The following is a 26,315-nucleotide window of genomic DNA, read 5'->3' as shown; positions in this document are numbered from 1 at the left end:
CCAGAATGTAGTGGTATAAGCAAAGCTAGCCTCCAACTCCTGATTTATACCCCTGTCCTCCTGCTCTGGGCTCAATCTACACTGCAAGGGGCCTTTACACACCCACATGTGGGCTCCCCAACCTGCCCATCTGAGCCCATTCACACACACATATGCATACACAGATACTCTTTGGCTAGCCGTCTGGAGGACAGACCCAGAGAATAAACTTGTACACATAGCTTCGGGGCTGTTTGGGGGCTATTTCAGGGTCCTGCATACCTAGAGCTCTCATCCCATGAGAAACATGCTGTAGAAGGACATTTTAAAGCATGTGGCTCAGAGCAGAGACCCCTCTTACTGGGACTAGTGGAGAGAATATACATTAAAAAATCACCAGCACACTTTTTTCCCCTCAACAAATCTCCCCAATCCAGCCTCTCTTTTCTTCCCAATTTTATACCAGTTAGCAACTAAGCTATGATGGGACAATAGCCTCCTACTATCTGTGATGGAGAACTGTTTTCCCCCATGATCACCATATCAAGAAGGAAAAAAGGAAAACTAACAATTACTTCATATTTAATTTCTGTGAACCAGTCACTTTTAATCTGCACCAAAACCTTTGATGTAGGTATTAGATAGATAAACTAAAGTTGAAATTTTAAGTAATTTATTCAAGATATGTGGCAGAATCAAGATAAGAACTCTATCAGAATTCTAAAACCTGTGCTTTGAAGATAAAGCACAGAAATCCTAACTGCAATTAGTTTACCACCCCTCTCTAAAGCATAAGCAAACTTGAAGCATTTTAAGACTACCAAAGAAATAGAATAGCTTTTGCATGAAGATACCCTAAGAACACTAAATTTAAATACAAGGATGTTCATCTCAGTGATATTTAAAGTTGGGGGGAAGTGTTAAAAAGAACCTCAATGTCCAGCTGCATACAGTTAGATGAATGGCTCACAGACATCCTGACATCTCAGTTCCCGCCCTTCCCAGTTCCCTCTTTTTCTCCCAATCATATCTCAGATCGAATGTTGCCCTTACCTGAAACTGCACCACCTTTGAAATCACAAATTCAAACGTTTCACTCTCTAAACACGACCCCAGATCCACCCAGTTTGCCCAGGAAACATTCACCACACCTGTTCTTCAATCACATGGCAAACCTCCACCCTATTTACCCCTCTACCTTCTCCCAAACTATCATACCCTCCTATTATCTCTTTATCCTCTCCTCAGGTTAGCTCCCATGGCCCATTATTCAGCTATACTCTTTCCAAAGCCCTAAACTCCCTTGCCCCAATGTGGGTTTAATTTATACTGTTCAATATTTTGCCTTCCCTTAAAAATCAAATTTCTCAGAAAGTTGTCCATATTACTGTTCTCATTTCCCTCATCTCTCACTCAGTCCAACTCATCTAGTTTCTGTTCCTATCTTGGAAACTGTCCCAGTCAAGGTTATGGGTGACCTCTGAGTCCCTAGACCTAACAGACCCTTTTCAAGATTTTCTCATGTTTAACTTCTTATAAGTATTCAACACAAACATCCTTTTCATCTTGGTTTCTACAATATCATAGGTTTTTTTATTATTTTCCACAAATGTCTTTGGCAGTTATTCCAACTCCACCCACCCCTTAACCATTTTATTCCTTATGGCTCTTTCTTAAGTCCTAGTCTCACTTTACACATCTTTCAATTTCTATGAATTTAATTATTAATATCATCAGTAGGTCAGCATCTGTTTCTCTAGCTTTGTCTTTTCCTCGAAGATCAACTGCCTACTTGATCATAATACTCTCTGGTACCTCTAGCTCAACATGTTTAAAACTTATTTCTGTATTCTCTTCTTCCCTAACCTTGTTCCCGCTCTTCTTCTTGCCTGCTGTAAAAGGCGCCCTTTCTACAACGAATTGCGCAAATGAAAAATCTAGAAATCCTCCTCTATATTGCCCTTTCCTTTACCTCCTTCCCCACTTCCAGTGTCAGTCACTAACTTTCACCAATCACTAACTCTACCACTTCTATTTCCTCAATGTCTCCCATTTATCCATTTATCTATAACCCCTATGGCCACTATCCATGTTGTTCAAACCACTATTATGTCTTGCCTTGAATACTGCAACAGCCTCCTAACTCGGTGTTTCCCAAACTCTTTCATGTCATGGCACACATAGAAAATGATAATATTTGCCAGATGTGGTGGGTCACAATTCTAATCCCAGCACTTTGGGAGGCTGAGGCAGGCAGATCACCTAAAGTCAGGAGTTCGAGACTAGCACGGCCAACATGGTGAAACCCCGTCTCTACTAAAAATACAAAAATTAGCCAGGTGTGGTGGCAGATGCCTGTAATCCCAGCTAATCAGGAGGCTGAGGCAGGAGAAACGCTTAAACCCAGGAGGCAGAGGTGGCAGTGAGCCGAGATCATGCCATTGCACTCCAGCTTGGGTGACAGAGCGAGACTCTGTCTCAAAAAAAAAAAAGGAAAGAAAGAAAAAGATAATATTGTAAGATACTCTGGGATAAACTAGAAGGAATTGAAGTCACCTATTCAGGGCTTAATTTTAAAAATCATCCCCTTTTATTACATTATATAATTTTGAAAAATAAAATACAATATATTAGAGACAATGTTAAACACTAAATTTGTACAAAACATCAAATGGACTCTTTGAAATTTTAGTAAGAATTTTTAATAAGCTTTCCTTCATGAATATAATTTTAACATAAAATATTATATTTGAAATGACCACCATCAATTCCTGATCCAGACTTTTTAAGGATGATCTCTTGAAATTCTTGATAGTCATCACCAAAGAAAAACTTTCTTCACAAAAGTAAATGAAAAAAGCATTTTTATAACCATTCTAAAATTTACAACAGTTGAAATTAAACAGCTCTCCTTTAGTTGTCAAATACAAGGTTCAAATATCTTGTGGTAATATAAGCAAATTTTGAGATAAGTTGTACCCTTTCTCACATCAAGTGTTTAGAAAATGATGGATATTTTTATCTGCAGAACACACAGACATCATCAAAAGTCACCTATAACTAACTTGGATGGGGATGGGGTTAAAGGAGAGAATGTTACCTGCAAACAGAAATGTCAGCTAACTGTGATGTCAGAGAATGTCTCGGAGTTGCACTTGCCGGAAGCCTCTACTCCACCTTGGCAATGCTCACCCTTAAAAGCTACATTGTGGGTAACTGGAACACCTACCCTTCCTCAGCTCCATGAGTTGGCTAAATTCCAGCTTAGTTTCTCCTGGGATGCCAAAGACCTCAGTTGAAGATACGGAGGGTAGAAAATATAGAACAAATGCATATATCAAAGAAATGCTGCTCTCTAGCAGTGTCACTAAAATGCTAAGGGACTGGCTATCCTCTGCATACTCCAGTTCTGAATATAGTGCAGCAGAAAACTATTTCTGAACTTCCTGGAAAGAATAATATTTAACTGGGTTTGGGTGGATTTGGTTCTCAGGCAGTAAAAATAGCACTTTCTAGGTATAGAGCTTGTGTTAGGGCTTTCCGGAGAATCAAAACCTGTAAGATATATATAAGGAGATTTCTTATGCAAATTGGCTCATGTAATTTTGGAGACCATGAAGTTACACCATCTGCTTTCCACAAGCTAGAGAACCAGGAAAGCCAGTGGTGTAATCCAGTCCGAGGCCTGAGAATCAGGGGAGCCAAGAGTGTAACTCTCAGACCGGCTCTAAAGGCCTGAGGGGAGGACTGGTATAAGTCCTGAAGTCCAAAGGCCAAGACCCAGGAATTCTGATGTCTGAGTACAGAGGAAATAGATGTCCCAGCTCAAGAAGAGAGAGTGAATCATCCTTCCTTTACCTTTTTGTCCTATTGGGCCCTCAACAATGGGATGATGACTCCCTACATTGGTGAGGGCAGATCTTTACTCAGCCCACTTAATCAAATGCTAATCTCTTCCAAATACACCCTCACCGACACACCCAGATATAATGTTTTGCCAGCTAGCTGGGTATCCCTTAGCCAAATCAAGCTGACACAAAATTAACCAGCACAGAGCTCAATCTGAATAAACATACGAATAATGAGCATTTGCTGGTTGCATAGCCACCACCCACCAACCATTCCCTGCTTTGCTGTTCCTAACGGTATTAAGATTTTTCTTCAGGTTAGCATCTCCTCCTCCTCCTTAGAGCCCATGTTTCCAGGAGCCCTCAATCTAAGTTAAACAACATACAGTCATGCATTGCTTAACTACAGGGATAAGTTCTGAGAAGTGTGTTGATGGGCAATCCCATCATTATGTGAACATCATAGAGTGTACTTACACAAACATAGATGATATAGCCTACTATACACCCAGGCTATATGGTATACCCAGGTATAACAAGTATACCTGTTTCCAGGCTACAAACCTGTATAAACCATGTTACTATACTGAATACTGCAGGCAAATGTAACACAATGGTATTTGTGTATCTAAACATAGAAAAGGTACAGTAATGATACAATATAAAAGATTTTTTAAAATGGTACACCTATATAGGGCACTCCCCATAAATGGAGTTTGCAAGACTAGAAGTTACTCTGGGTGAGCCAGTGAATGACTGGTGAGTGAATGTGAAGGCCTAGAACATTACTGTGTACTACTGTAGACTTTATAAACACTGTACACTTGGTTACATAAATTTATTTTTTTAAAGTTTTATTCAACAATAAATTAACCTTAGCTTATTATAACTTCACAAACTTTTAAACTTTTTAAAACTTTTTGACTCTTTGGTAATAACACTTAGCTTTAAAACACAAACACACTGAACAGCTGTACAAAAGTATTTTATTTGTGTCCTTATTCTATACACTTTTTTAATTTTTTTTTTTTTTTAGTTTTTGAACGTTTTGGCTAAAAACTAAGACAAACACGTGTTGGCCTACGTCTACCTACACAGGGTCAGGATCATCAACATCACTATCTTCCACCTCCACATCTTGTCTCACCAGAAAGTCTTCAGGTGCAATAACATGCACAGATCAGTCACCTCTTATGGTAACAATGCCTTCTTCTGGAATACCCCCTGAAGGACCTGCCTGAGGCTGTTTTATAGGTTTTTTATGGAAGTAGGAGTATACTCTAAAATAATAATAAAAGGTATAGTATAGTAGTTATATAAACCAGTAACATAGTTATCATTATCAATATTATGCACTGCACATAATTGTATTATACTTTTGTATGACTAGCAGCATAAGTTTGTTTACACCAGCATGACCACAGACACAAGTAATGAACTATAAGTAATGTGTCATGCTATGACATTACTATGGCTATAATGTCACTAGCCAATAGGATTTTTTCAGCTTCATTATAATCATATAGGACCACTGCCACATATGACGTCCGTTGGCCAAAAAATCATTATGCAGCGCATGACTGTGTGTGTATCCTCATGCATCCTGTTCCCCATCCCTCAAGGATACACTTACCAAGGGCTTTTGAAAAAGAATGTTTACCTGTTCTTCTGAGATGGCTACCAAGCGATGCTCTCTGTTGCACTTTGTGATATGTCATGTGAAGAATGAAACTGCTAGTACATGCATTCTCAATGGAGGCAATAACACCTCCAAATGGGGCAAAAACTGGGGAGAGAAAAATCTTACCCTTTTTACACATAAAGAACAAATATACATAAAATACACAAATAGATATACAGTGTATCTGAGGTATTAAAATTTGAGGAGGGGCATTAAGAAGTCTAAAAATGCTCCTTAAACGAGCAATAATGAAAGAAAAAAAGATTGAGAAACACTGTTCTAGACTATAGCAAATACCACAAAAGGCAGAAAAGAATAATGGAAACTCAATTATTGATGTTATCATCAAGCCTATGATGGAAATATGGAGCACTTGTCTGACATATATGTGACCCAGAACATTAAAGTGCTGCTACTTTAGTCCCAGTTTCTGCTAAGCCTCCATGAAAATAGGTCCCAGATATTGCTACACCCAAAATGAGCCAAATAGGATCAGAACCTCATTTAGAACAAGTGAAGAGGAGGTGGGAAATGGATTTTGAAACCCTTGTCCTCTCATCCCCTGGAGAGTATAAAAGGGCCAAAATTGAAGACAGAGTTGGAAGTTAGAGAGTAGTTATTAGGGTGCTGACATGAGGGAGAATGGTAGAGAGTGCTCGAACTTGGAGGGACTTCAAGGAATTTACCTAAATAGTTTTGATATGTATCTGGAAATTTGTAGAGACATACGGACTGGTGACTGAAGCTGACATGAAATTGTGAGGTCAAGTTTCTATCCTTTATTCATGAAAGTTAAAGGAAATGCAAAGTCAAAATTGAAGTGAACTGAGAGAAGTTCAGTTCCCCTCCATCATTCCTCTGCATTTAAACTTTATTACTTAGGATTATTTGGTTGCAAGATAATCCTGCGTTTTTTGTCATACAAAAAATGCAGCTGGGACCAGCTTAAATGAAATGGTAATTTACTAGCTCACATAACCAAATCACAGAATGTGAGAGATGGATTGAACCTTGGGAATGACTGAACCCAGAGACATAAACACTGATGAAACTTTCCATCTATTATCAGAAGCTAGGGAAAAGGCGCAGGCAGACAAAAAAGAAAAAAATAATCTCCAAGCAAGTTGGACAAAAATTGATTTTAGACTGGCATCAATATCAGAAGTCCAAATCAGTGGATAAAACACAGAAGTGTTGGGGTAGAAGATATTCAAAATCATGGAATCAATTTACTTCGAAATGCATCTAGCAAAATGGTAGATGGATGTAAATACGGATGAATGGAGAGATGCACATATGTATATTATGATAAAGCAAGTATAGTAAAATGTTAAAGGTAGAATCTTGGTGGTGGGCATATAGGTGTTCACCATAACATTCTTTCATCCTTTCTCTATATTTGACATTTTTGTAACACAATTTTGGGGAAAAATAATCAAGCAGGAGAACGGCATCATGGCTGTAGTAATTAGCCCTTTGTCAAGATTCCAGTCCTAAACTGAAGGTACAGAAAACATGTCTTATGCTCCAGGGAAAGGGAGGACTGACAAAAGCTATTCATTTGTACAGAATATGTAAGTATTTATTGAGTTCCCACCTGGCAGCAAGATCAAGGTGTTAAAGGGAAATCAGATATAGACCTGCAGTTATAGCACAAGGTAAGAAGTGACCATCCTTGTTTGGAAATGCAAGGGGAATGACAGGTGAAAATGACTGTGCCACTGATTAAATCAGCTTATATTGGGTATCAGTGCACCACACATCATTTCACACGCCCTGACTTCTCAGACAACCAACTGGGTGATGGCATCCTTAAGTGATATAGGAAAATCACATAGGAATATATTTGTGGTGGGTGACAACTTTTGAATTTGCTGTGGTATCTTGAAGTTTAGTTGTTTATCTAAATAGAGATGTCCAATAGGTCCAGAATTCAGGAAAAATCTTGAGTATTCGGAGATTAGGAGTCATCATTATAAAAATGGTATGAGAAACAGAGACCTTGGGTAAGATCATGCAAAGAAAGAGTGTACAGTGGAAAGAAATTATTGCTTCTTTCATTTTTTTTATCCACTCATCAAACTGTCATTGCGAGTCACTAGAACTGTGAATAAAAAGTGACAGAATGTTTCCAAGAAGTTTGTAACTTCTTGATGGTCAAATCCAATGATCTAGTTGCAATCCCAAATGTGTTTAACATAATTCTATACAGCATATACTTGGTTGGCTACTTCTTCATTGGAAAGCTCACCTCTGGTGATGTTCCAATTACTATTTTCCTCACTTCCTCCTTTCAGTCTCTTACTGAAACTTAGAATTTGACATTCGCAGGAATCCATCCTTGGTCTTTAAATCTTCATCTCTAACTCCAATTTTCCACAGTTAGGCTTTATGTCAAAAGGACTATATAAAGTTCAACAGTTAGTTTAAAACTAAAACTTGTGCTGGTAGTACAACATGAGCAATACTGACCATCTTGGGGACAGATTGATCTAGTTTGTAAGGACCATAATTGCTTTAAACTCTGAGTGTATTTTCTCCTGTCCTGAAAATGGTGATGAAAATATTTGATTTTCAAGGAGACTGTTGATGATTCATTTACCAATCTAAAACACTAGTGCCCCGCACTCGTAATCCATAACTTGAGATGAACACACCAAAGTGTAAATATCTTATCCACCTAATCTGTGTAAAGTTTGTAACACCAAAATATTAACTTCTGTTTTTGATCACTCAGCCTCCATAGTTATTCATGTTGCATGATCTGATTCGCTCTTTTAGAATTTCTCATAGCGTCAGGGACTAGCTCAAAGTAACAGGAGCAACTGCTTCCTTCCATATCCCACATTGAGGAAAACACATTTTGCAAGCCGTCTTAAAGAAACAGGTCAACTTAGTTGAGGGATGAAACTTAAAAGCAAGCTTCGTCACAAAAAACACAGTTCAACACCACCTCGCCCGTCTGCAGGCAGCTCAGAGGAGAGAAAGAGAGGCCAAGACATACTTCACGCAGCAGAGACTAAACGCCAGCTTTTATCTTTCCCGCTGGTCCTTAAGGGACCAACCGTGCTGATTTTCCGTCATGTTCCGCGCCACTTCCGTTCGCGCACTTTAATTACGTCAGGCGTCCTCTCTCGCGGTATCATCCGGTTGCTGAGGCCCTGTAATAAAGGTCTCGCGAAATTTGTTCTAGAGGTGCAAGCTTGCTTCTTAGTTTACTCCACCCCACCCCCAACCTGTCCCTCCTTTTCTTTCCAAGTCACAAAATTCTCCCCTTCCCTCCCCCGGAGTTTACGGCCCACCTCCTATTTCCGATTTCAGCCCGGAACCGGAAGTGTAGTGGGCGGGGCCCAGCGGCGGAAAACGCAGCGGAGCCAGAGCCGGACCCGGCTGTGGCCGCTGCCGCTACCCCCGCCACGGATCGCCGGGTAGTAGGACTGCGCGGCTCCAGCCTGAGGGTCGGTCCGGAGGCGGGTGGGCGTGGATCTCACCCGGATTGTCCGGGCGGCACCGCTCCCGGCCCCACCGGGCGCCGCGAGGGATCATGTCTACAGCCTCTGCCGCCTCCTCCTCCTCCTCGTCTTCGGCCGGTGAGATGATCGAAGCCCCTTCTCAGGTCCTCAACTTTGAAGAGATCGACTACAAGGAAATCGAGGTGGAAGAGGTGAGCGAGGCCCTGCATGGAGACGCCGGTACCGGCCCGGCCCGCCCCTGCCTCTGCCTGGTCCCGGCTCTGAAGGTGCCTCCCCGGCCCCTCTAATTCGCGGGACCCTGTGGGGTCCACCCGGGAGACCCAACAGCCCTCACTGACGTGGGAGTGGGGGTTACTCTCTGAGCTCAACTGCTCGGGAGTAGCTGCCTTTTTTCCTGTCTTGAGTACTCTTGCTTTTGGATTTGATATTCCGGTGATAAACAGGAGAATGAACTGGTGAGACAGTGTGGTCCACCAGTTCTCGTATCTGTAAGTAGTAGTTTCAGCGAAGATCGTAGCCGTTCTGGAGTTTCAGTCCGCTGGACGTGATGTTCTTAATGGCCAATAATTGTATTATGTTCGACTTCTACTTCAGTATCTGGCATGTAGGGGATGCTCAATAAATGCTTGTTAAATTAGTAGATGATCAAGTCTAATAAAGTGTTTCCCTTAGCATTGAATGGTTCTCAGTTTCTCCGATACCGCACAGCAATACTCGTAATGTTTAAACGCTCGGCTTTAAGGTTGGGCTAATGTAGGTGAATTTCACCATAAGTAACACAGACTGGTCTACGATCAAAAGATGTTTCAAGTAGCATATTCTGAAGAGATAACGAATGATCGGTGACAATCAGAATATAACATTAGACTGGAAATCGCTATCAGAAAACCCATATCCTTTCTTTATTCTGCAGTAATTTATTTTAGAACAAGCTATTTCAAAGTGACTTTAAAGTGTTGCTTTTCAGATTAACAGAGAGGTAAATTGGGTTCTAATGACTATAAAATTTAGAAAAGTAAAAGCTGCATATATATTTTTTAAAGAGACTTTAGAACTTGTTAAAAACTTTGGCTGAAAATACTATATCTTACCATTTATTTGCCGTTTTTTTAATTTATATTTAATAATATAAATATAACTTGCGTTATATATCCTGTGAAAAACCTAGTGAAATATTATAGATTGTCAACAAGTTATGTCTACTTTAAAATTCTAAAATTATTTTTAAATGTCAGCAAGTTCGAAGTAGTGAGATAACGTTCAACAAATAAATTTTTTTTTCCTGTGCATGTTTTGGAAGAGGAATGGATTACTGAATTATATACTTTTTATCACATAAAGTAGCTTTAGAGATCATTGAGAACATCCTCATTTTACAAGATAATATGGTGGGAAAAGCAAGGTCTTTGGAATTAGAGGAAAGTTCAATGTATCAGATATGTCATTATTAGCTGTGTGATTTGGAGCAAGTGTCCTAACCCCTTTGAATTTTAGTTTTAGAAAGGGCTAATAAATTCTGTTTCATCTTATCTGCATAACAGATCTTAGTAGACATTATATGCAAAACACCTACCACAGGGCCTGACACATATTAGGAAACCTAGTTCCAGAGAGGAAATGTGACCTGCTTTAAGGTCACATGGCTAAAAGAAGACCTGTATTTTGAAAAGAGGGGGAAATGTTTTTAAGTTTATTTTTTTTACATTGAGGCTATGATAAATTCCTTTTCCAGAAGTGGATAGTCGATCCAACTTTCATGGCTAATATTCTTTTTTAAGAATAAAAATTCCGTGAGTCAGTATACAAGAATTGCAGTTTTTAAATAAGCGTTTACGTCTGCTCTGTGGTGAATTGCTATGCTTGTAGACTACAAATTGTTATATAATAATAACTTGTGCTTTATGGTCTACTAAATGCTTTCACAAACTTACTTCATTTGATTCTTACAACCTTAGTTTTTGTATGCTACTTTCTAAAGCTTTTTACATTCTTGATTCATGGAAAAACAAATTACTAAGGAGGTAGTTATCATTTTGATGTTCTTCCCCTAAAGCTATTTCACTTCTGGTTAGGTTTCTGTGTTTCCAAGACCCTTCTCTCAATTTAGATAATGTTTCAATCTTTGTGTGTATGTGAGTGTGTGTGTGTTTAGGACATTTCTGGGGAGTAGGATTTTGTTTTTAGACGAAAATTTGTTTTTAATATTAGGCAGTCATTTGGGTTTTTTGTTTGTTTTATTCCCCTTCATTTTTAATACTCAGTTCATTTTTGCATTAAAGATTGTATTTGGATCTTTCTGATATTGAAAGCATTACATAATTTCCATCATGTTCTTCATTTGCATACATTAAACCAGTGTTACACAATCCAGAGTAAACCAAGGACACTTAATTAGCTATTTGTCAACTTAGATTACACTTCCAGTTCAGTTGTGAGATAACAGAGGAAGATGACCAGAAACAAAAACTACTTTATGTTGCTTTCAATATTTTATATTGTATGAGAATATTACCTTCTAAATTATATCAATATAATTAGAAACTGTAAAAAAAAAATAATTCAGCCACAGGCCAAATATGCAATCATTTAGTAGGCACATATTTCTAAGACATCAGCTGATCTTGCATTTCTAATATTGTAACTCAATAGTATTAGTTTGGCACATCTTAGATTCAGTTCAGTTCAATCAAATTAGGTAAGGTATCAGCCTCAGAAATCTGCCTAGGTACTTTTTAAAAGTCATTTAGTGTTTACCATCTAGATCTGGCTGTAGAGAATATTGGAATAAAAGAGGGGATGGGTTGCAAGAAGTGTTACACAGGGTGGTATAGTGGAAAGTGTTCTGGACTAAAAATTAGAAAATGTAGATGCTGTACTGATTCTGCCATAATATATTTTTGTAACTTTGAGGAAGTCACCACGTTTTTCTGGGCCTGTGGTTACTTATATAAACTGAGGGATTAAACAAGATCATTTAAGGTCTTTTCCAGTTCTAAAATGAAAACACATTCATTTTTTCCAGTATTTAACTGTTTTCTACAGTAACCTTAGAAGTTCTTTACGGACAGTGATCATGGTCTCCTGTAGAAGTTAGTTGGTGACCAACTAATCCTGGGTTGACCTGGCAAATGATATACCATTTTACAGATCTTGACAAGCAGTCATAGAGTTTGACTTGCCAGAAGCTGCATGCCTAAGTAAATGGTAAAGCTGGGAATTGAATATAAGATTTCTCACTTGTGAGTCAGTTGCCCTTTCCACTGGATTTACAGTGTCACTCAGTACTTTCTGAAGTACTCTATAAACAAACCTAACATGGGAAAGGGGAAACAAAAAACTGATTTCCTTTTTAGTGTACTTGGTCCTGAGCATTTAATGAGCATTCTTATCTGTGCATAATACTCTGAGGTACTATAAAAGATGAATAGGGCTTGGTGCAATGGCTCACACCTATAATCCCAGTACTTTGGAGGGCCAATGCGGGCAGATCACTTGAGGCCAGGAGTTCAAGACCACCATGGCCAACACAGAGAAACCCTGTCACTGCTAAAAATACAAAAATTAGCTGGGTATGGTGGCACAAGCCTGTAATCCCAGCTACTTGAGTGGCTGAGGCATGAGAATCATTTGAACCCAGTAGGCAGAGGTTGCAGTGAGCTGAGATCACACCACCGCACCCTAGCCTGCACAACAGAGCGAGACTCTGTGTCAAAAAAAAAAAAAAAAAAAAAAATAGATGCCACAGAGCGAGACTCTGTGTCAAAAAAAAAAAAAAATAGATAACAGAAGAATCCTAGGATTACCTCCTTAAAATGTCTGACTTAGTATGATATGAGACTGGAGTAAACACAGAACAGTTAACCATAGACCACAGATTTAAAACTGTGAATATAGTGTAAATTAAACACTTAAGCCATAATTTGAAAATAGAGTTAATAACAGAAGGTTATTAATTATATTGAGTAGGGACAAGTTTATAATTATATTGAGTAGGGACAAGTTTAAAACTAGGTTTTGAATAAGGTGACCATCATGGGTTGGGAAAGTCACTAAGATGAATTTTCTTTGCAGTTGTTCCTCTGCCTGAAGTGCTGCTCCCCCAGAACTTAAAATGACTGACTCCTCACCAATCAAGTCCCACCTCAAATGTTATTAATACTTCCTTAGAGAAGCATTCCCTGAGCAACCTAGATCTTTGTCATTTCTATTATCTTTCATGGTACTTACCAGTAACTGAAATTGTGTCTCTCCTTCAGCAAAATGTAAGGTGCTTTATTCACTTTTGTAACCCCAATGCCCAGAATCTAGAATCTCTATAAATATTTGTTCAATTAGTACATGAAAGTATCACAGCATAATCATAAGAATTAAATGCCTATCTTGTTCTCTTATATTACATGTGATAAAACGAGCTAAGTTACGTGATTTGGCTAAGGCAACACTTACATTAGAAATGAGATCTGAGTCTTGTTTTAATGTCAACTCTATTATAGTTAGCAGATACTTTTGTTTAGCAGGGATAAAAGATGCTGTAAAGGGCCAGATGCTATGAGTAAGCCACGAATGGTAGGTCTTTACTACAGAGTGTTAAAAAGACCCTATTTACAATAGTTGCTTTTGAAAAGGGAGACCCATAATACTGACCTCAACTATAGTGTAGGAACAAAGCTACTGTATTGGACACATAAAATTACTGCAGCATTTGTATGTATTCTTCAGCCTTGTTAAGGAGACACACAAAGGTTTTGTTTTAAAAGCTAAAATATACTACCAAGAGGAAATATAGATAGAACTTATACAGTTGCATGTATTTTGTAGGTTTAAGTTATAAATATATGGGGAATTGGTATTAGAGAAATACCTAATTTATAGTGGTCTAAACAAACTGAGTACGTAGATTTGTTAGTCACTATTTAATTATAGATACCTAAAATAAATACATTCTTTCATGTGAAAGTGACCACTGATTTCAGTAGAAATCTGGAATTACTAAAGAGGTAGCTACAGAGATAATTTTTGTATTGTACATGTGTAGCTTAAAAGATAGCATGAGCATATTATTTGAAATAAAAGCCTAGTGAATGGGTGAGATGTATTGTGGCAGGTATTAAAAGACTGCATGAAAAATTCAGAAGAAAGCTTGAATAATCAAAGCTTTACTTTTATGTTATCAAATCCATCTTGTCAGCAGATGGCAGTTCCACTCTACCACAGTTTATTAATAGATATTGAAGTTCTAACATAGTTGGAGGCTCCAAGTCCTAACTAATAAATGTATGATCTATGCTTGTTCTGTCATGTTCTGCATTTCTAGCCAGAACAATGCCAGTATCACCAGGGGTCCATTCAGATAGTTCATAGAACAGAGCCAAATGAAACTGAAGCTATAGTCACTGAACTAAAAATAACATGAATTCGGAACAATTAAAAGAATTATTTAATAATAAATTAAGAGCACAAAGGCATACATCCTTTTCCATTTAGTTTAGGTTAGGTGTGTGTTTGCTTGTTTTCTTTAACATGACTTGTCTGAAGGAATGGGGTCATCTTGCATCAAGAAACTAATTTTTAAAGGAATTTCTTTAAAAATAACACATACACACAAAACGTGACTTTTGTTTTTGTGCCTTCAATAGTATTTGCATGGAAATATTCTATATACTATCTCATATTCTTCTATATTTTTATTAAAAAATTAAATTTAAATCTACTTAATTGTATGAGACTAAAGTTTTAGACCCAAAACAAAGAGGATTCAACCATAGGGGGAGCAATGCTTATCATAAAGTAATTAATCAAAAACATTGTGATTTAGAAAACATTCATAAATTTAGAAGGAAATATTTCCAAATTGACCTCCCTTTTATAACCAAAGTCCTTTTTGCATTCCTCTTGTTTTTCACAAATGAAGGGTCATGAAGAATATCTGGAATATTTATTTGTAGATCAACATTTTAGTTGGATGCGTATGGTAGGGGAGATACTTGTAAATTGATATGTTCTCCTTTTTACACTTTTGATGAAAATTCATCTTTGGGGGAAAAACAGTCATTCAAAATAATGTTGGGCTAGGTATGGTGGCTCACACCTGTAATCCCAATACTTTGGGAGGCCAAGGTGGGAGATTGTATGAGACCAGGAGTTTGAGACGAGTCTGGGCAACATAGTGAGACCCTGTCTCTATAAAAAATTTTTAAAAACAGAAAAACCGAATTGTTAATTATAGGGTGTCAAATAAACTATATTATTTAGAAAAGAATACAATTCAGAAAGCATGTTTGATTTGTGAACTTGGACTAGAAATTTAGTAGTAAATAAAAAGTGGCCTTCTTTCAGTGGTTTACAACTTGAATATTAAGTTTTTTCATCGTTTACCTCCATTGCCAGTATGTCTCAAGAGTGGCCATATATCCCAGTTTTTTCTATTGATCTACCATATGTCAAGAAAAACATCAAATTTGCTTTCTGTAGTTTGTAACATTGGCTTATTCCTTATCTAATAATGTACATAATCTCCTTATGTGTTTTTAGGCTTGGCCTTGGGAGTCCAGACATATTATTATTCTACATCTGATCTTCTCCACCATTTTATGTTCTTGATTAATACAACAGGGAAATTTGTTACCAAGATATTTGCATTTGAAACATTTTCTTAGAAGTATATGTGATATATATTTTTTTTAATCTATACACATGTAAGGTTTTCCCCAGTCAGTAGAGTACTGTTTTACATAGCCTGAGAGAGGTGGAATGCAGACAGTAATGAACTTTCTTAACGAGCGTTTCCTGTTGGAGCAGTGGTGTCCACAATGCTTTGTTTGTCTCCTACTGGTAAAACAAAACACTTTCTATTTTGTATACTCAGTTTTCAGTGTGTATGTATAAAATATTTTTAAACAATGGGCGATGAAAGGTTTCATACTATCATTTGATCATGGCTCAAGTTGCAATAAGTACTTTGGAAATAAAACCTTTCTAAAATGTGAGAATTGACTTAATTAAAATGAGATAATATCTGTAAATCTACTTAACTAATGTCAAGTAAACTACAATATACACAAGTGAGGGACCGATAATGGAGTCAGCATTTGACATATTGAACTTAATAAGCCTGTAGGGCCCCCTGAGTCTCAAACCAGTTTTAAATACATCTTGAGCTTGGGCAAAACCTGGATGGGTGAGATTTGAGAGTATGAAGCCATGAGATTAGAGAACAGATTCAGAAAGAAAAGGGACAAGGACAGAACCCTGGAAAGTAGCAGCATCTAAGCTTTGGACAGAGGAAGGAAGAATCAGTGAAGGAGGCTAAAATAAAACTCTTTCTTAAGCAGAGACAGGCAGAGAAGGGATTGTTGACAGCCATCTTTGGAGACTACCGTAAGCCCTTTATACACAAGCCTTGTATTAACCCAACTTCATTCTTTTTTCTTAAAGGAGATCAGGGCTTTTTAAAACCCCCTTCTAAACAGCTAAAAATCTGATTCGAATATAATCTTTTGAAGAGTTGATTGTTGTTATCATACTTGCTACCTTTGAGTAGATTTTTCTCTGTACCAGGCACTGGACCAAATCCTGTGTGTATCTGGCAGGCCTCTGTTTTGTTGGCACCATGAAACATACCTGAAAGCTGACTCTGATTTACTAATTCCATGATCCTTGAATAGGTAACTTCAGTTCTTGGAGCCTTGGTTTTCTTCTCTCTAAGGTTGGAATAAAAAATCCTATATATTCATGGGTTTATGGTGACAGACTCCATCATGTTTGTAAGAAAGAGCTTTACAAGTTATAATACATTATTAAATATAAGGTTGCATTATTGTTATACAGATAATAAAATTGCATTTCTTTAGAATGTTATTTCTTGAAAGAAATGAGAAGTATATTGGAATGCCCTGGCATGCTACATAGCACCTTCTGCCACCTCTAATTCCCATTCAGATTTCTCCCTTAGAGAGCTAATATCAGAATGCAAAATATACCAGGAAACAACTTTATCTGTTGTATATATCATCTAATTATTCTATCTTCTACTCTTATGGATATATGCTTATAGTCTTTTTTGTTTAAAGCACAAAACTCCTGTCTATGGCCAGGTGCAGTGGTTCACACCTGTAATCTCAGTACTTTGGAAGGCCAACGCAGGCAGATCGCTTCAGCTCAGGAGTTCAAGACCAGCCTGAACAACATGGCAAAACCCCGTCTCCACTAAAAATACAAAAATTAGCCGAGTGTGGTGGCACAAATCTGTAATCCCAGCTACTTTCGAGTGGCTGAGGCAGGAGAGTCACTTCAACCAGAGAGGCAGAGGCTGCAGTGAGCTGAGATCGCGCCTCTACACTCTAGCGTGGGTGACAGAGGGAGACCCTGTCTCAAAAAAATAAACAAAACAACAACAAAAACTCCTCTCCTTCTGTCTCTATTTCTTACTTGTTTTTAAAAGTTCAGAAATTTAACTATTTTTCTGTAACTACTATTTAATTATGTCATTCCTCTTTTTAACTCAGTAGAGAAAAGCATTTAATCTTGCCACAACAAAGATATTTACAATGTAATACTTATCTCTTTTAAGTGTCTTTGTATTCAGAAATTTCAAGATTAATTCGGTTATTTCAGAATTCAGTCTTCCCTCATAAGGATTTTCTTTTTCCCTTTCTCCTACCCAAGATGCCTTATGGGTGCTGTGGAAAGCTTCCACAAATAGCATCAACAGCAAGGGAGGGCTCTCTGGTCTGTATGACGGCTTCCACTGAAATATTTGCCTTATTATGTATTGTTAATGGATTAGCCTAATGCAGTGGTTTTCAAACATTGAAACTACCTGGAGGGCTTGGTAAAACATGGATTGCTTGACCCTACCATCAGACTCAGTAATTCTGGGTTGCACCCAGAGAATTTATATTTCTAATAAATTTCCAAGTGATGTTGATGCTTCTGAACCAGAGACCACACTTTTAGAGCCATTGGCATATGCTTTCACTGTCCTTATATCTGCTTTCCTCCTGAAATGTGTTTTTCTTTTGGCTTCTCTGACGCTCTCCTAGTTTGCCTGCTACCATATGGACTGTTCCTTCCTATTCCTTGCCCATTCCTTCTCCTCTCTTGTGATCTAAATGTTGAACTGCTTCAGAGCTCAGTTCCTGGACTCCAATATCTCCATATTTATTTTTGGTTACCTCTTCCAACTGATTGCCTAGAAAAACTGACTACATGCTAATGACTCCCAAGTTTGTATCTCTTTGACTTCTCCATAGATCCTCTCACTCACGTTTCTGCCTTCTTACTTGATATCTCCTCTTGGATATCCAGTAGGCATCTTAAACTTCATATGACTAAAACCAAACTGTGAGTTATTTTAAAAAAAAAAAAATCTGCATCATTCTTATCCCTCAGTAAACTGTTGTCCAGTCTAGGTGTTTTCCTTGATTCATCTCTTTTCTTCTACACCTGTCCTGCCCCGATGCAGAGCATCAGCAAATCCTATTAACTCCACCTCTAAAACATGTCCCAGGTCTGCCCGGTTTCTGCACTACCATTGACCTTGCCCTTGCAGCTATTGTTGCTTGTTTGGACTGCTATAATGGCTTCCTAATGGGTCTCTATTTATATATACTAGCTTCCCTACAATCCTTTCTTTAAATAAGAGCTATAATGATTTTGTTTAAAGTCATATAACATCCTTACTTCCTTGAATTTTTTCAGTTCCTTCACGTTGCACTTAGACTGAAATTCAAACTCCTTTTCATGGTAGATAGAGCCATTCAGGATCCAACCTCTGCCTGTCCCTCCAGCCTTACCTTACAATCACTCTTCCCTTCCTCCACTATACACCAGCCACACCAAACACTCCAAGTATTTTTCTAGATCATTACTAAAATGTCAGCTTTCTCAGTGAGGCCATGACTGACTACCTTGTCTAAAATTGGAGTAAGGCGGAGTGCATGCATGTGTGTATACACACACAATTACACTCCTTTTCTTCTTAGCACACAACTCCCTTCCTTTTTATTTGTCTCTTTCCACAAGAATATAAACAATGAGAACAAGGATTTTGATTTTGTTTGTTCACTCTTGTATCTTCAGTGCCTAGAATAGCACATAGCCCTTAGATGGGGCTCACATATTGAAGTGAATAAGGTAGTGAGGTTTTTCTTTTCCCTTAGGGCAAAGCTTTATATTCGTTGTTGTTTTTTTTTGTTTTTGGTTTTGGTTTTGGTTTTGGGTTTTTTTGGTGAGACGGAGTCTAGCTCTGTCGCCCAGGCTGGAGTACGGTGGCATGATCTCGGCTCACTGCAACCTCCGCCTCCCAGGTTCACACCATTCTCCTGCCTCAGCCTCCCGAGTAGCTGAGATTACAGGCGCCCACCACCATGCCCCACTAATTTTTTATATTTTTAGTAGAGGCAGAGTTTCACCGTGTTAGCCAGGATGGTCTCGATCTCCTGACCTCGTGATCTGCCCGCCTCAGCCTCCCAAAGTGCTGGGATTGGTGCATTGTGTCATCCGAATGTCAGATTAGTAACCTCTTTATATGGCCTTTTCAAACTGCCCGGCCTGGAGCTGCCGCTAGTCTCTTGGCCATAGCATCCTATTTTTTGTTGTTGTCGTCATTCTATGTGGCATTTTTTTAGAGTCTGATTTTTTTCTTACTCATCTTTTGTTTGTATGTCGATTGTCTTTTCTCCTTCTCCCCTCCCTCCACATACACTAGAAAATGCATTCGTGTAGATCAGATCAGAGCCTTTGTCTTATTTCTTTCTGTATTTCTGTTGTCCCAAACAGTAGCTGGATGTAGTAGGCACTAAAGAAATATTGGTTTAAGGAGTAAACAAATGAAGTTCATCATTCTTTCAACATCAAGCCTCACTTGCATCAGAAGGCAGAAGGCAGAAGACCTAACCCATTTCTCCCTGCTTGCTGACCAGGCCCTTCCCCTTGGCTTTCATTAATCCTCTGAAACCCAGCTGTGTTCTTCATTAAGTATTTGAGCTAGCTACCATCCCACAGACCTCTCATGTAGGTCTCAACACTCTGCCCTACCACAGCCAACCTTCCTGCAGTCAGAAGACTCCTTAATTCTCAGTTACCTTGCTTTTTGCTTCACAAGAGTTTTTGTATATCCCTTACATGTTCTACTGGGGATGAGGGAACCCGAGGTAGGGCCTCCCTCGGTCTGTCTTCCTTGCCACAATCCTTACTCCTTTGAAGCTTCTGGTGTTTGCAGAGCATATTCTGTGAGGATGCCTGCTCTTGGGGATCTAAGTGAGAAGAGAGGGGTATGAGTCTTTTTTCTCTTGAATCCCTACCCTAACCTTATCCTGAAAAGGGGATGGGAGGAGTTTATTAGCCTTCATCATGGACCCTTGCCTTTGGCTCTCTTCAGCTGGTAAGTGTTTAAAAGTTTTTAAGTACTATTATTTAGTCTTAAATTTCTTCTCTACCGCACTTTCATTCCTTGAAGGCAGGGGTCCATTCTTTATATATATTTTTTCTTCTTATCCCCAGTGTATCTACCTTTATGCTATTTTTTAAAATGGGAAGTCATTTTTGATACACAGAAACTTAATTCTTTAAGTATTGACTGTGCTTATAATCTCGCTCCTTTGAATTCACAGCAGTTATTATTTCTATCATATATTTCAGGTCAGTACAACCTTGGACATCTTCACCTTTCTTTGTTATAATTTTAGACCCTGTCATTTCACTGTGCATGTGAAATATCTTATGGCTCTAATAAGAATGGAGGCTTCTTGATCCCCGGGGTTCATCTTACAGGAATGGGCCTGTTTTGTATTTCAGGGTGTTCTAGAAAATTGCTTTCTTGAGCAAAAAGGAGAAAGTTTATCATGTCCTCATTTGGCCACATTTTGTTCCCATGGCTTTAGGTCGAAAGCCTAGAATCAGCTCTACTCTCATCACTAGGTGGCACTTGTGAATTACAAATAGTCAAAGGAATTTTTATGACAAACATGTGATTCACAAATATAGATAATGTTTGGAATCCCTGCATGGACATTCCTCAAAATAGAGAAAATGAAAGAAGGGGATTCCTAGTAAGTACCAGTTGCTGTGATGTATTTATAAATACATGGTTGAAGAATAAATTACTTGATAATCATTTTGTATTTAATAGTAATATCAATAGATACAGTCTGGTCTCCATGCCTGTGTTCTTAGACTAATGTTGCCATGAAGTTGAAATTTTTTAGGACCTGCTTGCTATTCATCTTAGTTTATTGTGAGAGAAATGAGTACTACAGGTCAGGCGCAATGGCTCACTCCTATAATCCCAACATTTTGAAAGGCTGAGGCAGGGGGATTACTTGAGTCCAGGGATTCAGGACCAGCCTGGGCAACATAGTGGGATCCCATCTCTACCCAAAAGAAAAAAAAAAGAAAGAAAAGAAATGAGCACTATAGCTCTTTACACTGATTCATACCCAATTCCAAGCACTTACTGTTCTTTGTAGTATTTGAGGAAATACCTGGTTTTAACTTACAAATCCTGTAGATATTCACAAGGGAAAACGTCAGCACTTCTGTTTTACTGTTGAGAAAACAGAAACTCAAACTTGTCCACCATTAAGAGCTAATAGGTAGACAGAGCCCTACATTCAAACTCGTCTATTGGATTTCAGAGCCTGGGTGTGCTCTTTCATTTATTCTAATGGTACCAGGCAGCCAGTACCCTCTATTCACAATAAAGTAATTGATTGGCAAGTACAAATGTCTGATGAGAGTTGTGAAGGAGAACAAGAACCTAAACCACAGAACACTGAGTGCCCAGGGCTAGGACGAGTGAAATGGGAAGTCATCAAAACAAAGACTAGCTACCAGAGATGTTGGCCTACTTTGCAATTTTGCCTATAGGCAGCTCCATTTCCTTTAAGCTACTGATGAACAGAAGCTGAATATAGAGTATGTTCATTATTACGTGCTCTAGGCTTCAAATCCTGGTTTCTCTGAATATTTTCTGACCATCCAATCTTGGGCAAGTTACAACCATATGACTCCATTTGCCTCCCTTTTAAATGGAAGAGGATTAAATATGTTAATGCATGAAAAGCACATAGAATAGTACCTGGTACATAGTAAATATTCAATAAATGTTAACCATTTGAGTGGATTTAGACATTGAACAATATGGTAAATGTTCATTCTGCCTTATGTGATTCATGAAGTGGAATTTAATCTATGGCTAGAGTGGCCATACACATCCCAGTTTACAAATAGTATCCTAATATTATTATTATTAATGCCCCCTTTTTAATCTCCAAAGTGCCCTCAGTTAGATAATAACTCATTTGATCAACCTAGCTATCGTCGGCTTTGTGATAGAAGAGTTTTGTGCCAGGAATTTGTTCATGTAAGTCTAAAGTGAAAGTTCCTCCAAGGGAAGATACTAACTTCTGCTTCCCGACCTGAGGCTTTATATATGTTACAAATTAAGATTGGTAACATTCCGGTGTTAGACTACCCAGCATCAGACTGCACTTTAACACTTGCTAGCTATATAGCCTTGGGCAAGTTAGTTTACTTCCTTTTTTTTTTTTTTTTTTTTTTTTGGTGACGGAGTCTCGCTCTGTCGCCCAGGCTGGAGTGCAGTGGCCGGATCTCAGCTCACTGCAAGCTCCGCCTCCCGGGTTCACGCCGTTCTCCTGCCTCAGCCTCCCGAGTAGCTGGGACCACAGGCGCCCGCCACCTTTCCCAGCTAGTTTTTTGTATTTTTTAGTAGAGACGGGGTTTCACCGTGTTAGCCAGGATGGTCTCGATCTCCTGACCTCGTAATTCGCCCATCTCGGCCTCCCAAAGTGCTGGGATTACAGGCGTGAGCCACCGCGCCCGGCAGTTTACTTCTTTTTAAAGTAAGCTAGGCACTTCAACTGTAAAGTAAGGATAGCATTAGTACCTTCCTCTAGGCCCGTGTAGATGAGATATGTAAAGCATTATTTAAGTGCCTGCTACATAGAAAGTACATATAAATATGGTTAAGACATGGGGATTTTTTTTTTTTTTTTTTTTTTTTTTTTTTCTGAGACGGAGTCTCGCTCTGTCGCCCAGGCTGGAGTGCAGTGGCCGGATCTCAGCTCACTGCAAGCTGACATGGAAATTTTTTACTAAAGAAAAAGGCCTTGATACAAAGTGCTTAGGTTCATTGGAAACAGAGATTGGAGTAGATGGTACTTAACTAAGGTCCTTTCACAATGATAAAATCTAATGAATTTACTCTAACAAGTATCAAAAGCTATTTTTGTTTTCTTCATTTTTTTATATTAAGGAAAATGTCAAACATTTGTAAAAATAGGACACCATGAGAGAGCAATGAACCCATGCAGTACTCATCAGTTGGCTTCAACAATAGTATGACACATGGCTGATCTTTATTTTTATGACTTTTGAAAAATAACTGTAATGGGATATATTTTACACATCATAAAAATCACCCATTGGGGAAGTGTACAATTTGGTGGGTTTTGCAAATTTACCAGGTTGTCAGCCACCGCCATAAATTAGGTTTTGTTTTGTTTTGTTTTTTTTAAATAATTTCATCACTCTGTCAGGATACCAGCTACTCATTTACTGTTAATTCTCATTTTCACCCTCGGACCCAGGTATCTATCTATAAATTTGCCTTTTCTGAACATTTTGTATAAATGGAACCATACAACATGTGGTCTCTGGTGTCTGACTTCTTTTGCTTAGCATAATGTTTTTGGAGTTCATATTGTATGTGACATATATCAATAGTTTTTCTTGTGGAATAAAATTCCATGGAATAAATAATACTATATTTTGTCTGTCCTTTATGGCCAGTCTTTTTAACATCTATATTTGTATCCTTTCTCCTCCATTCCCTATCCCTACTGAATTCAAAGGCTATTTTTAATTTCTTAAATATGATAGCTGAAAATATTTATTATGTGTTCCTGCTTTTTGTTTTTCCAAATCATCTTCTGTGTTCTCATTCATCTTGCCTGTTTTAGTTTTTTTTTTTTTCTCCGTTTAACAAATCACTTTACTTTGTTCCTCCGTGTGTCTTTTTTGGTTTTTCTTGAGAATGAATGGGTGTACAGATCATAAACTTTCAAAGATAGAGACAAGCGTGCGTTTATCTTCTCACTTTAACAAAAATTCATACTCGTTCAGTGGCAAATCCAGATACTGTTGATTTCCACGTTTTTTTTTGTTTGTTTGTTTTTTTAATTTAAAGTCTTAAAGATTGGCTTCAGTTTTTTATATTGGGCTGGATCTATTTGATTCCGATTCTTGTGGTATTTTTTGTTTGTTTTTTGTTTGTTTAACTCAGGTTGTTGGAAGAGGAGCCTTTGGAGTTGTTTGCAAAGCTAAGTGGAGAGCAAAAGATGTTGCTATTAAACAAATAGAAAGTGAATCTGAGAGGAAAGCCTTTATTGTAGAGGTAAGTTGAGATGTCATTTCTTTTGTGTAGTTCTGCACTTAAGATACTCTGTGAATTTAATATTATGAAAAAGATTGGTTTCTTAGATGTCATTTCTTTGTATACATGAACATTAGCAATTTGGTTTAATCAAAGGTTAGTGCTGTAGGAACATTTTCTCATTCATACTCTTAATTCTGATTAAAAATTAGGGGAAAAGAGACTTAACTACATAAGTGAATTCACCCCTGAATTAAAACAGTTTCATCCATGGAATTCAGATCTATTTCAAGGCATAGTATTTTAATTTTAAAATAGAAAAGAAATGGTATGCTTTCCCATTATCTAACATTAAGAAATTTTATACACTTATTTTAAATGGAATGTTTTTAGAAACTCAAATTAAATTATTTTAAAGAAAAATTATTTCAAATTTGATTTTTCTCATTTAGCATGAAAATTTGCAACTATTCTCTTAGAAATAGATTCGATTGAATGATGAAGGAAAATCCAATAATCATGAGATTAGCATATTATCAAATTTATCCTTTACTAACTTTGTTATTTTGTATTTTGGATCACATTATTTAGTTAAATCAATGTTTTTATCACTATTAAACCTCATTGGCCAATGGATAAGTGGCCTCTACCTTATAAGCCTTCTGAATTTATATCTGTTTTTTCATTTAATCATAATTTCAAAATATGCTTCATATTTTTTAATGTATAACATGGAAAAATGAGGACTTAATTGTGATATGAGAAAGTGATTTATAAGTGGCTGAATGAGTTGAGAAATGCTGATAAGTGATTTGTTGTCAGCATAAAAAAAGATGATTTCTAGTAGTATGTTCTAGGAGTCTGGCCTCAGCTTTGTCTTATGCAATATTTTTATTACAGTTTAGATAAAGCTATTGATCATTTCCTGTTACATTAGCAGTTTCACAAAGCTGAGTGAAATAACATATGTGTTAAACATTAGGAATCACAAGTCAAAAAGATCATAATAGCGTGAAGAAAATTTTTTAAATCCAGATTAGATGTGCATGTAATATAAAATGGTTCTCCAAAATTCTTAATGAAAAAGACTTCAGTCTCCTATACCTCCTCCAATCTAATTTTCTGCTTCCCAGAGACAACTACTTTGAGCTCATTCCTTCATTTATGTTTGGTGTCCCCAGTCCAGATGCTATTTATTACCCCTTCTCTAAAGAATCAACCTCTAGTCTTTTGCTGGGATGAGAAGAGATAGTCATTGAGCTATTTGAAGTCAAGGAAGGAATCTGAGTCTTTTAAGCTGTCCCCTGCCCTGTCCTTTGATTAGCACATTTGCGTAGGTACCTAGCTCTGCCGCCACTCCCCAACCTTTTGGAAGCTTTGTGAGATAAATCTGGTTGCTTCTCCATTTTTCTCATTGCCAGTTTATGATGCAGCTCTTCTAGGTGGCTGTATCAGTTATTGCTAGTCATTTGCTTTCCAGCTTCCAAAAATGTATGCTGTTTGTGCACTTTACATTATCTTCATCCTTCTGAGGTTAGGCCTTAAAATTTTTTAAATCTTTACCATCTTAGTGGGAATTAGGGAAAGAGGAGGAAGAAATGCTTGTATAATCCGCTATCTGAATCTCAGTGCTGAACCTTAGCAAGATGAAATATAGTAAATATATTTTCATATAGTAAATAAATACAATAAATGGTGATACTAATTCTTCTATTAGGACCAAAAATCCACACATGTTGGCTCTATATAGATAGAGCTTTTTATTAGCATACAGTATGAAGGTTTAGAGACATTAGTGGACTGAATATGAGCCAGCAGCATAGTGTATGTAATAGAGAAGAGGAAGAAGAGTGGAAAAAGCGCAGAAAAGAGAGGAGAAGGGAGAAAAGAATGAAAGCAAGAAGCAGTTTGCTGTGGAGCGGGATGCATTAATAGAAAGA

The 26,315-nt window shown here is 37.8% G+C and overlaps 1 protein-coding gene across 5 annotated transcripts in view; it reads left to right on the top strand.

Moving 5' to 3' along the window:
• The first annotated feature begins 8,621 nt into the window (after positions 1-8,621).
• MAP3K7 (mitogen-activated protein kinase kinase kinase 7) overlaps positions 8,622-26,315 on the top strand; it is a 74,779-nt gene continuing 57,085 nt past the window's right edge. For 3 of the 5 annotated variants that reach the window (XM_025382914.1, XM_025382913.1, XM_025382910.1), the window contains exons 1-2: positions 8,632-9,172; positions 24,286-24,396. In XM_025382914.1, coding sequence (XP_025238699.1) covers positions 9,053-9,172; positions 24,286-24,396 — 231 coding nt within the window. In that variant the 5' untranslated portion in view covers positions 8,632-9,052. Of the gene's footprint in view, positions 9,173-24,285; positions 24,397-26,315 lie in introns of all 5 variants that reach the window. The other 2 variants (XM_025382911.1, XM_025382912.1) reach the window with 2 other exon arrangements.

This window comes from Theropithecus gelada, chromosome 4 (assembly GCF_003255815.1).
Source record: "Theropithecus gelada isolate Dixy chromosome 4, Tgel_1.0, whole genome shotgun sequence".
NCBI lineage: Eukaryota > Metazoa > Chordata > Mammalia > Primates > Cercopithecidae > Theropithecus > Theropithecus gelada.
The sequence above is the reverse complement of the archived record's forward strand: the minus strand, read 5'-3'. Positions and strand labels throughout refer to the sequence as shown.